General features: G+C 34.4%; 1 protein-coding gene across 1 annotated transcript; it reads right to left on the reverse strand.

Moving 5' to 3' along the window:
- Positions 1 to 5,859: 5,859 nt before the first annotated feature.
- Positions 5,860 to 7,157, reverse strand: LOC147293081 (uncharacterized). Its single transcript, XM_086231000.1, is given in 3 exon segments — positions 5,860 to 5,927; positions 5,930 to 6,518; positions 6,627 to 7,157. Coding segments are annotated over 3 exon segments (1,188 nt in total).
- Positions 7,158 to 13,138: the final 5,981 nt, after the last annotated feature.

The following is a 13,138-nucleotide window of genomic DNA, read 5'->3' on the forward strand; positions in this document are numbered from 1 at the left end:
TACCGGATAATTAATCATTGAGCAGTTTTGAAAAAAGTTTGATTCCACTCTACAATAAAAATCATTCTACACCCTAGGAGGGTTTGAGATAAACTCGTCAGACTAAACCCTTAAAAAAAGGTAGAGGAAGTAGCACAGCGTTGCAAGAAACGATCACATGTTTTATAAAATTTCACTGAGCTCTCGGAGACGTTACTGAGCGCTCGGTATTAGGTACAAGCATATACATGTTCGCACTTAAACAGCTTCGTATATGTATATATACAACTTTTCTTTTTACAAGATGACTGTTCTTTAAATAAAGAAAGTACACATTTTTATGGTCTTTTAGTCACCTTTTGATTTTATTCTTGATAGAGTTTAATACTTTAGGGTATATAATTCTACAGTCTCCTTTAATTGAGGGATCCCTCATTTAAAATTAAATAAGGGATTCTTTGTGGGGCCCACTCCATATTGTATTTTGATGATCAAAACCCTTTATATTTTAGGTCTCCATTGAAGGATCATCATTGTAAAAAATTAGCTAAATCGAAAACTATTTACCCATTTGATTAAATAGTCATTAATTCAAGTGTTTATCGAAAATATTTTATTCGTCTATTTACTTGATCAAAGTTAATTAGCTTAATAGTTTCCGATTTTTCTAAATTTTTGCAAGGATGATATTTGAATATAGACCTAAAAAATAAATAGTTCGGATTGTTAAAATATTATATGGAGTGGGCCCCATGAATGATCCCTTAAATAAAATTATTTGAAGAATCACTCAATAGAAGGGGTTTGTATAATTCTATACCCTAAAATATAGAATCATATACCCTAAAATGTTGAATGCGGTAAAACATGGCAAAATATCGTAACAATATTCATGCCTGTTGTTTAGTTAAAGAACAATCGTCCTGCAAAAGAGAATTTATATGTATATATATGTTTAATCAATTTGTAGATAACCAACTAGCTAGCAAGATACACTTGGATCGATAAAAATGAACTTAAAAAATAAGGTCTTTAATTTTGGTTGTGGAGCTTCTCTGTGGCAGCTAATCATTTAGGATTTTAAAATTAGGGTTCAATTTTCTTATGATAGCTAGGTTTTTGTCATTTAATTTAAAAGAAAATTAGGATTAAATACCTAATTCTAATAATCTTTTAGAAAAGCAGTAAGACCCAATAGTTTTTTAGATGAGTTACTAACTTTCATAAAACCTTTTAGATTAGGTACCAAAACTACTTTTCAGCATGACATGTTTCTTTTGGGCTTCTTTTATTTTCCTTTTTTGTCCTTGGCCCATATATGGCTTCATTTCAGCTGCTAATCATATATGAGCGTGGAAATTAACAAATGAATCCCTAAACCCAAATGACGCAAACAAACAATCCTCTTGACGATTTGCTTCAATTTCTTGGCAATCTGCATCAATTTCGTCTAGTTTCTCAACAATTCTTTCAATTTCTGGTAATATGCTTAAGTTTCTTTGAATTTCTTAGCCAATTATAGTTATTTTTCCAATTCCTGCAAATTTTCTCGTTATCCAAACAACACTCCAAGACAAATTTGTATTAATCCTCTCTCTCTCTCTCTCTCTCACTCCAAGGTTTTGGTGTTGGTGTGGAGGAGATCGTCAGATTGGGGAATTGGTGTTGGTTTGGTAATCTTGATCTTGAGTTTGATCTAAATGTTTTGTTCATATACTGCGATTTGAATTTGTTTTGTTTTTTCTTTTATTAATTTTCTTAGGGTTTGATCTTTGGATTTTGTTCTCTTTGAGTAATTTGTGTGTTTCTGTTTCAAGTTTTGTATATTGTTTAATTTTGGAGTTTAGGTTTGGCTATGTTTTTGCTTTTTAATTCTTATTTTGTATTTGATTTGATTTTTATTTCTCTTTATGTTTGTGATTATTCCATTGTTGTGGTTTCTGCATTAGAGTTTTAAATTTTTTGTGGAGCTCAGTCACAGCTTCTATTCATGATTTTAGGCATTACTAGAAGTGTGATTTTAGCAACTACTTAATTACCTAATGTTAATATTAGGTGATGATCATTATTCAAAGGGCCTAAAGGTGATCATGGCTGAATTTCTTTAATTGGTATAATTTTGGTTATGATTTTGTTTCCCTTGATACAATTTTTAGGAAATTTGTATGATCCTATACAATTGTACATATTGCAGAGATGTTTGTAAGCTTGTGAATTAGGAATTGGTTTTTGTTTGTAAGTAACTACACAAATGGAATTAACCACACAACTCTTAGTTTGGGATATAGCTTATAAGATGAATTTCAGGTTGTTTCTGTTTGATAGTCACATGTTAAATTTCCTTCTTAAAGTGTATATATTTAATGTATTTGTTAATGCAAATCCCCTGTTTATGTTAGTTTTCATGCTAAACATCAAGGTGTTTTATGTTAAATTTATTTTTCTGAATCTCAGTCACAACTTTAAATTTTGTTAATTGGTTGTTATACGAGTTTTGGGGGTGGTTTATGTGCACTTTCTATAGTTTTCATGTTGGAGTTTAGGACATTAGAGTCTATCTTTTCAGAACCTAAACTTATCTCTTTCAATATCAGTCACACTTTAGATTTAGTTATGACTGTAGGACAGTCACAATTTCAGATGCAGTTGTGACTACCAAACAGTCTCAACTAAATTGTGACAATCACAATTAATTTTTTATTATTTTTAGGTGTTCTGTATTAATCCGTTTGATTTTTTATTTTTTCTATTTGAATCCTTTGTGTGTGAATTGGAAGCCAAATGCATGACTCTTTATGCATATGTAATTGCAGATTTCTTAAAAAAACTTTCTCTCTTATTGTAGTAGTCCTTCTAATGATTTTGTTTTTGTTTAATTTAGGGATATAAGGTTGGGTTATGATGTTGGTTAATGGTACCAAGCACTCGGCAGTGACTTTTTTTATAACAACTGAGCAATTCTTCCAGCACTCGACTCTAGTTCTTCCGTCTATTTGAAGGGTACATAAAAAAAAAAATTAGGTTGAAGTTGTCTTTAAGAATAAGCTGCCTTTCTACCTTAAAGTTAGTCACAACTAAATATAAAGTTGTGACGAAACAGTCACAACTTAGATTTAAGATGGTATCTTCTAAATAGAAGCAAAGATAGATATGAATTTCAAATTATTTCTGTTTAACAGTCACATGTTTAATTTCCTCCTTAAGAGGGTATATGTTTAATGCAAATTTTCATTTTTATGTTAGCTTTTATGTTAATTAAACATGTAGGAATTTTATGTTAAACTTATTTTTTTATGAATACCATTCACAACTTCAAATTTTGTTAATTGGTTGTTATATGAATTTTGGGGGTGCTTTAGGTGCATTGTCTTTAGTTTTCATGTTAGAGTTTAGGGATTTTTTAGTTATGAATATCATTTGATCACAACTAAATCAGTCATACTTTAGATTTAGTTGTAAGATAGTCATATCTTAAATCAGTCACAATTAAATCTAAAGACAATCACAACTTAATTGTGATAGTCACAACTTTAAATTAGTTGTGACTAATTGGATTAATCATTTTTTTTTAAAAAATATACAATAGTATAGTATAAATTAGGTTAAAGCAATACTTTTACATAGTAGTTAACTTACTGTAATGGTGAGAGATATTTTATTCCTCTTGAATGAGAGGGGTTCGAATCCCCTCCATGTTAAATGTTAATTTAATTTTTTGTGTAATGAGTAGAGCTTGGCCGGAGGTCAACCGGAAGATGGTGGCCGGTGGTCGGCCGGAAGACGGTGGCCGGAGGTATGCCAGAGGACGGTGGCCGGAGGTCGACCGGAAGACGGTGGCCGATGGTCGGCCGGAAGACGATGGCCGGAGGTATGCCAGAGGACGGTGGCCGGAGGTCGGCCGGAAAATAGTGGCCGGACCATTCATGTTGTTGATGAGGGAAGGGTAGATTTGTACTTTTCACAATGGCATAGCAAGTAAATATAGAATTGTTGAAGGCTTTTTAATTTCAATAAGGTTTGACTATTCAACTAGTATCTAATCTAAAATTGTATTTAATTTTAGTACCTAAACAAAAAAATTATTAAAGTTTAGTAGTTAAAATCAATGAACTTTTAATTTAAACTTTTTACTTTTTTAGATTTTAAGAAAAGTTAAATGAGTCATTTTAAAAGTTTATGTGGTAAATGAATTATGAGATATTTTAACAAAACTAAATACTCTGACTCATATAGAAATTCAATGTTATTAAGGCACAATTAAAGCACTAATATTTAAGGCACTCTAGATAGCACACCACGTTTTTATACTACACTTTAGCCCATTGCAGGCTTAGTCCCACGTTTAAGCTCTAATCTCCTGCGGCCTAACTAATGATTTATGAGGAATTTGGAAAATTAACCCATTTTGGAGTTGAGCACCACTAGATGGTCAAATTTCTAAGAATTAAAACAAAAAGATTAAAAGTCTTTAATGACTTAAATTTGGTTTACTTTTCCAAATTTCTTATGATTTATTATCACTTTTTATTTTTTTTCTTTTCTCATCTTTCTTCCCAGCAGCTCAACTTATAATTAATTTATTCTCTTCTCGTCTTTACCCAACAGCCCAGTTATTATTTCTCTTCTCTTTCTCCTTATCTGCCAGCTCTTTTACTCTTCTATTATTCTTCTAATAGTTGATTACCCTTATTAATTATGGTTATAAAATTACTTATATATATATAAATATATAAAAAGTTTATTCAACCCATCTCAATTTAAAATCCTGAGTTTGTCCTTGGATATAAAAAAAAAATGATATATATATAGCATTACTCATGATTAGAGATGACCGAAAAAAGTGTATAAACTATTAGCCATTATTATTCACAAACTCATAAATGAGAACATGGAGGTTGGATGCCAAACTTTAGTTATTACAACACCTATACTTGAGACATGCAATGATGCAAAGTTGAGGTAAATGTTGAAGGGTTTAATTCATTCTAAGGTGAAGATATATAGTTGAGATTGTTACAATGATTAAAAGTGTGTAAGCTCAATATCAGAACTTTGGAATGCATGTAGTGTAATTCTAGAATCATTTCACTAACTTACTTGAGAGAGTTTTGGTAGATCACAACTTCATGTTTCTCTCTTAAGCCAAACTCTCCCGAGCAAGCTCTAACAAGTTCGTTTTCAAGATCTCAACATGAGTCGTTTTTATTTTCACCCTAAAGTCTTTTTTAGTATGTCCCTTTGAGGAATATGCAGAAAACTAAGGCTTAGGTCTTAGAGAGTGAAGGCTTGTGCAAAATGTCTCTAGATTTGAGTGTGAGGTTCTCTATTGAAAATAAGGGGAGGTGATGTAACCCAGTTTGAGCTTAATGACATAAATTCTGGTTTTCATTGTTTGTGTATGTGTTTGATCTTTATTTATTCTCTTATATTATTGTATCCTGCCATTTTTTACTTGATTTTGGAAATTGGGGATGAGGGTCTTCAAATCCACGCAAAGTTAGGCAATCAAACTACATAACTAGGAACGTAGAAAATTTCACAAGTACTAACATTAAATCCATGACCTCATGTTTCATATCAAGCAACACAAGCAATTAAACACTTGTTGGCCGTATGCATTATACATATATCATTTTTCTCTGTACAATGGACACCATGAATCCTAGCTGAAACAAAAGCAATGGAAACAAATAGGAAAAATTAACAAAACAAAGTTTAAGCTCATAAGAACACATCTCCTACCATTCGATCTCCAGATTTTACTTCATGGCCTAGTCCCTCTGCTCAGTGAGAAATGCACTCCGATCCATCTGTGTTAAATTCTGAATCAAAACTCCCTCATGCCCATCAAACTCACCAAGGCATGCAAAATCTACTTAATTACAATGGATCTTTAGACATACCAACTGATTTTTTGACAGGAACTTTTCTATTTTTGGGTACTACAAATCATCTTTCATATCTAACGGTATAATTTACACAGAACATTTGGTTTCCCTGCTCAACCTTGAAGGCAATGTATTGATTCTGCGAACACCCTCGTTGTATCTTTGCTTTAATTCCACCTTTGATGCTCTTGATCCTGAGCTGGACACTAGTCTTCTCTTACACCCTTCTTTGAAATCCATGTTCCTACCATGGCGTCTAAATGCAATCAAATTTGGTGGAGTTCCAAAAGCTATGTTCTTCCGAGGTGACATGGAAAAATAATTCAAAGTTGCTTCAGAATTCCAATCAACTTTCCGTTCAAATGGCCAGAAAAGTGGTTCATCAGTATTCAAATCTTCCAAGTCTGCAGCTTCAGAAGCAAGTTCTGATGAAAAACCATATCCTGGTTTTGCAGTTTGAGCTTCAATGGCAGTAGAAACACCATACATAGATGACCAAACTTCATGATCCCAACCACTCTTGTAAGATGGGCTGGGAAAATCGGATGGAAGACAATCAAACCCTGGATCTGTATCTGGAATCAATCTGTAATCATCCCCATCAAGATTCAATAAAGATACCTGGTAACATGTTCTCTCCGAATCTAAAATCTCAAAACAACTAGATTCGGTGCTAAGAGGAGTTGAAGAGTTTCCACAACTTGTGGAGTCTTCACAGAACTCCACACTCTCAGAATGGGTTACAGAGGAATCCCTTGCATTTGGATCATTTGTAGCTGAACTAAGGAGCCAAGTAACTACATTTTCATCCTTCACATCTCTCTGTATGTTCTTTTCTTCATTTGGAAAAGTTCTCTGAATACGCAAATTAGATGCCTCGTCCATAGGGTTTGTTATTGCCAGCAATGACAACCATGAAGGTAGCAACAATTCATCAACTGAGGGGTGACATGAATCAGACCACCTATACTCTCTAAAAAAGGCAGAAGGTGACGAACAATCTGAAGACAACCACATAGACTCTTTATCATCAAAGCATCTCTCTGTACCAAATTGTTTATCAAGATCAAGATCTTCTGTTGATTGGAAGAAAGCAGTAGCCCTCTTGCTGCTTTTGTGTATAGGACTTGGTTTTGTTATTCGTAATCTAATGGGTACATTTTGAGCACCAATTAATCTTAGTCTAAAATACTTTTCTTCTCTTTGGTCAAAGGTACTCTTCTTTGTTTGTGATAAAGAGGAAACCCTTTTCACAATATCACAGTAGCTATCTGTTCCATCGAATGTCATTCTGCTTGAGTTTCAGTAATGATCACTGTCACCATAAAATGACTCATTATAGGTAAGGACAACCACCAACAACGAAAGAGAGGAAAGATGAGGGAAAGATCAAGGAAGTCTTCTAAGTCCAGCAATCACAGAAGAATTTGAAACAAGCCAACAAATATAAATCATGCAAAGGGAACAAAAGTGACAAAAGGGCCCAACTGAGTTCCTCAAAATTTGAGAGATATACATAGAATATGAATTGATCTTACATTGTCAATATGATAAAATGATTTAAGAAATTAAAGCTTCCAACTTAGAGCATTTTAATTGATAATTATGCACCACATAGAACAGTTAGCAAAACCGGTAGGTACCGCAAGTCAAAAACTTGAATTAAGGAATGAAATATCTAATTCAAACATAAAATGTCAAAACAGAAATCAACAACTTAGGATCATGGGAATAAAATAAGTGAACAAGAAGGTTACAAAAGTGTTGCACTAAACATTGGGGTGAAATCAATCATCAATGTAACCACACAAATTGCAGGTCTTAAAAAGAAATATTCAAACACAGAGGGACGTGATTAATGGATTCCAGCCAAAAGTGAATCAAATTCTCATGAAAATTAACATGAAACCTGATGGCCTAATATGTCAACTTCAAGTAGGAAATTTGACCCGATCATATGATCTAATTTCTAAAACATAGGCGTGGCCTAGATAAATCCTTAGCCTCGTTGATGCATAGGATTAGATTGGATATTTAAGTAACATCGACACTCCTGGGGGGGTGGAGTGTCAGGTGTCGGACATGACACGACATGCTCCAACATGCCTACCATACGTGTCCGAAACGAAGGTAGAAGTGTCAGTTGACTTTCTTACAAATTTGACTTTCCGATATGCCGATGACATGCCAGGACATGGGAGGGACACAAACAAGGACATGGCAGGGGTAGATTTGCAATTTTTTAAACAAAACTCAGGCGTCCAATTGTTAAACGGCTAGATTCATATATATCCAAGGAAAAAATGAAGGGTGTCTTTTAATTTAAAGGAAGAATATGGGAAGAAAATGGGAAGAAAATGCATTAGCCATAAGGGGAAACTTATCCCTACTAATCCCACCATTTTTGTGGGGATTGAAAGGGATAAGTCTCCCCCTATGACTAAGCTATCTTCTTCCTATCTTCTTCCTTCCAGTTAACCTATCCACTCTAATCCTATGCATTAAACCTAGCCATTTAACCTATCCAATCTTCAAGTTAACCTATCTAATCCAATCCTATGCATTTTCTTCCCATCTTCTTCTTCTTTCAAGATGAATACACATGAATCTAGGGCTGGCATTTTTTATTGAATTATCGAAAAAAACCGCTTACCGAGCCGATCCAAACCGATCGGTTCGGTTATATTTGTGTCTTTTCAGTTTCGATTGGCGAAATGAAACGAACTGAATCGCCACCATCAGTGGTTGGAAACAGTATGCAAAACCACCCACTCGAAACACCAAAACCCCGAACCGCACCTCCAATACCGCCGACCGAACCCGAAAATGTTAGTAACCAATAGCCTTCGGTTCGGCGGCGGTTGCGTTTTGTGGCATCCGACAAATGTCAGTTCGGTGGTCGGTCATGGGGTTTCAGTTTGGTAACCGAACCGATTCCACCCCTAATTTAATTTATCTAATCCAATCATATGCATCAAACGAAGCTTCAAGATCACTGCAAACATTCTTTTAATCACAACACACGAATCACAGGTGCAATTTTATATAAATAATAAAATGTAATTATGACAAATAGAGTCCAAATTTATTACTTAACATGATTAATTGCAACACGAATTTGTAAGATTATACTTAACAATCAAACACAAATTTGTAGAATTATCCAAATACTAAACATTTTAGCAGATTTCAAACTTCAATCTTCAATATAGCTCTCTGATCCAATTTCTATTTCTTTTATACAATTCTACAAGTCAAGTCACAATGTAGTTAGCATGATTATAATCAGAAAAAATGTTTTAGATCAAAATTTATAGCCACACAATTGAAATTTACCATTGAACCCCAAAACAAGGTAACTAAAAAAATATGCAACATCAAGAAACTGAAAGTACAAATGTTTGAAGGCATCTAATTAGAAACCCAAGATGATGGCCATAAAACTTAGAAACCAAAAAATATAAAAACAAAAAAGGACAATGAGAAAAGAAAGCTTTACCTTAATTTTGGCTCATCAACTGAGATAAACCCAAGAAATTTAGAAACCAAAAGCCGAGAATTTGGACGTATATGAGAGAGAGGGTTTGTATGGGTTCTTTGAAAAGCCAAAGGAGTATGCGAAATGATAAATATGGGACTCTTAGAAGAAAAGAACAAAAAGGATAAATATGGGACGCTATAATGTTGCAGAAAATGTTCGGTGTTTATTTCTAGACACTGAAAATAGAGGTACCCAAATTGGAGAAATGGCGCGTTTAGTCGTTAGTCGTTTGGAGGGGTGGAGATCAGAAGAAAAAAAAAACAGGGAAAAGAAAATGATGCCAATGGCCTTGTAACCATTATTAATTTTAGAATTAATTACAATTTTTTCTTTTTTTCAAAATTTAAGGGATATTTCAAGTTAGTATAGGAAGTACGAATCTTTAAAATCTTTTATATACTATTACACCAAAGCCCAATGAACCATGGCTCATTTTAAGTAATTCGTCGTGCAATTCTACGAAAATATTACAAGATCAACAAAGATATATACATGGTCCTATACTCCCATCAACCAAACAAAAGCAAAAAAGTGACAAAGCTTGTACAAAGATGAGTCTTAAGCAACAAAGAGAAAAAGGGGTTATGACTAAGAGGAAACAAGTACTTAACGAAACTTTATGTACACTATATCTTGCGTTGCCTATAAATTGTGGTTGTCAAGGACAGGAATATATACAACTTCACAATTTTCTATTTTAACAATTCATCTGGTTGCCATATTGACATACATTCCTTGCGTGGTACGGTAATGGTAGCTTTAGTTTCCTCTTTCAAGGCCAACCATGACTAAGAGGCAGGGAAGATATCTAGCTACTAATTAGATATATATACATACAACATAAGAGAACCTACTTATAGTTCATTGGATGAACCAGATCTCAATAATAGCCCTTGGATACAATTTTGATCTAATGGCTCAGATACCTCCACGTTTTCTGCAGCACCGGTGCGGCTGCAGCATTGTAGAATTTGGCCAATTTATCTTCATGTTGATTAACTGGCTTAAGAAACATGTACATTGTAGACAAGTCAAACGATTTGCTGGTTGAATACAGCAAATTCTAACACAAAATGACCAAAAATATAAAATTTGAAAGAAGGTTGAAACAATCCTAATCTTTATATTTTCTATTTCTCTAATTCATTATCAATCGTATGAATATACTACTGAGAAAGACCAGAAGGACCACCATCGGTTTTAGGGCCTTTGCCTGAAGTTGGGCTTACAGGGAAGATGTTGGGTGTGTGTGTGTGTATGGGGTGAGGTTAGGATTGGGATGGAGTAAAAATGTGGCATAAGTTAATTTGGTTCGTAATTGGGTGCCAATGCCAAATTTCCAAGTATAGGTGGGGTAGGGAGGATGTGTGGAGGAAAGAATAGTGAGGGTGGGGAAAGGGGAGGAATGGTGGATAGTGGTACGTTAATTATAGTGGATCTGAATAACTCTGAAGAGGGAACAGACTAACAGAGTGGATTTATTTATTTTTTTGTATTTTCTTTTATAATTGAAAGTTTTTAAGATTTGTAAAAAATGGTTAAAATGATGTTTATAAAAAATGATGTTTATAAAATGAATATATGACATGAAAATTCCATGTCATTGAGTAAGTTTTTATATTCTTATTTGAGTAAGTTTTACATTTTATTAAAAATAATTATTAGGGTCAAGTAAGCAAATAGGGTGGTTATACTTAGAAGTACATTTTCTTTAAGAATTTTAAATGCTATATCACATGATTTGACAAAAATGCCTTTGGAGTAAACAAAAAATTTGACAAAATTGGACAATAGGTGTCACATTGTCACACGGAGATGAGATTGGGTGGTAAATTGTAGATTTTTTAGTTTTTTTTGGTAAACTTGCACATACTAATATTCTGGTAGTATTAATGCAGAAAAGCCAAATGATAATGCCAAAGCAAAATACATTTAATAGTCACATTAATAAAGCACATTATGTGGTGTTTTAAATTACTAAGGTGAATGTTATCTACCTTTAATTAATTTTTTATATAGATAATTTTTACATACTGTTCTAGAAAATGAACGATCTCGATCATTAAATTATGCTATGGACTATGAGAAATAAATAATAAGGTGGAATAAGAAGGTGGATAGGAGAAAATAGTTACCATTTCTCATTTAGTAACTGTGATAATGCAGACGCCAAAACTCACCAAGGGACTCATGTCCTATGCCGTATATATATCATAATGTTTCATAGATGTGACCCAAATGTGTCAAAACTAGTTGCATCCTCCTCTCACATTGCATAAATTAAGCAAAAGACTAAAGTAGTGGAGCCACTAATTACAGAAAAGTGAAAAGTCTAGTGGCTTCTATCATGCCATTCTTTATCTTGTCATGCATTATCAGTTAACCCATTTTAGTTCATTCGGGTTCTAACCCAATTCCAATTCAGTTACAATTTGAAGAAATTAAACACACACTAAACCACGTTGCAAATCTAGTAAGACAAACTTTATATTGAGTATTTACCTACACTCAATATCCCGAATTCAAACCACAGTACTCCCCAATATTGTTTGTTAAAAAAAAAAAATTATGGCTCCTCATTTAATCAGCACCATTATATAAAAATCATTGGGAAAAGACAAAAAATTATGGCTCATTTCAAGTAATTCGTCGAGCAATTATAGGAAAATATTACAAGATCAATCTCCTTATCTCAGTAGTCTTATATTCACATTAAATACATCTATGATCTATCATAAAACAAGCTAGTGATCGAGATAGCAAATGCTTTAACAATTTGACACATTAAACACCAAAGCTAGTGAGAAAAAATCTATGTAATAATACGACAAGCTAGGTGTTTGTGGATAAACCCACACCGATCCAACAGCCAATCATGGCTGGACACGTGGCCGGTCAAACCCAACTTCAGTGTTTGACTTCTCAGTGGTCAAACTTTGACCTCCACATCATCACAGCTCGGCACTTCCTCTGTCAGCTCAGGTCGGATCGCCACGCTGAGTCCTTCGTGCCCGGCCCGACCCGAACCGATGATCTTCCAAAGGATTGAGTGTTCATCTTTTCACAGTCGTCTCGGTTCGGCTCGGCTCGGCGCGGAAAGAACCTCCTTTCGAGTTCTAGCGTCAACCAGTTATGACTCGGAAGGACCCCTATCTACTGGATCGGTTCGGTTAGGAATCCCATGTCCGATCCGATCACATATGGGCTTCATGTATACACATAAGAACATGTGTTCGGGTCGGCTCGGCTTCCCGCCGCCATTCCAAGAAAGATCACGTTGGGATGAACCGCCACACTTAAATGCACCTGACAAAGGTCTTCTGACAAAAGAGACTTCCCAGCTCACATTCATGACTATTGAGGCAGTTCACCTGAATCTTCCATACTTGCATTGAATGCAGCATTGAATGCAAAGGAGGTGGGTAGCTGTGCATGCCACTGTTCACGACCGAACGCGTGGATCTTTCTCAATCAGCCAACCACATGCAGGTAACTTACTCATCGCAATCTCCTTTGCCTATATATACCAACTTATATGTGCAAAATGGGGGATCTAGCTATCAACCTCTCACCAGACAAACATTTACGCAAGACTTTCACTCACCCAAGAGTATACCCAACTTGCTGAGAATAAACCCAGAACATTTACCTTGTTCTTCTTTTTCTCCCAAAGTTCATCCTTTGTTCTTCCTCATCTACTTTCAAACACCATCAAACACATATCACTGAC

Source organism: Dryas octopetala, chromosome 2 (genome assembly GCF_963921425.1).
Source record: "Dryas octopetala chromosome 2, drDryOcto1.1, whole genome shotgun sequence".
In the NCBI taxonomy this organism is placed as follows: Eukaryota; Viridiplantae; Streptophyta; class Magnoliopsida; order Rosales; family Rosaceae; genus Dryas; species Dryas octopetala.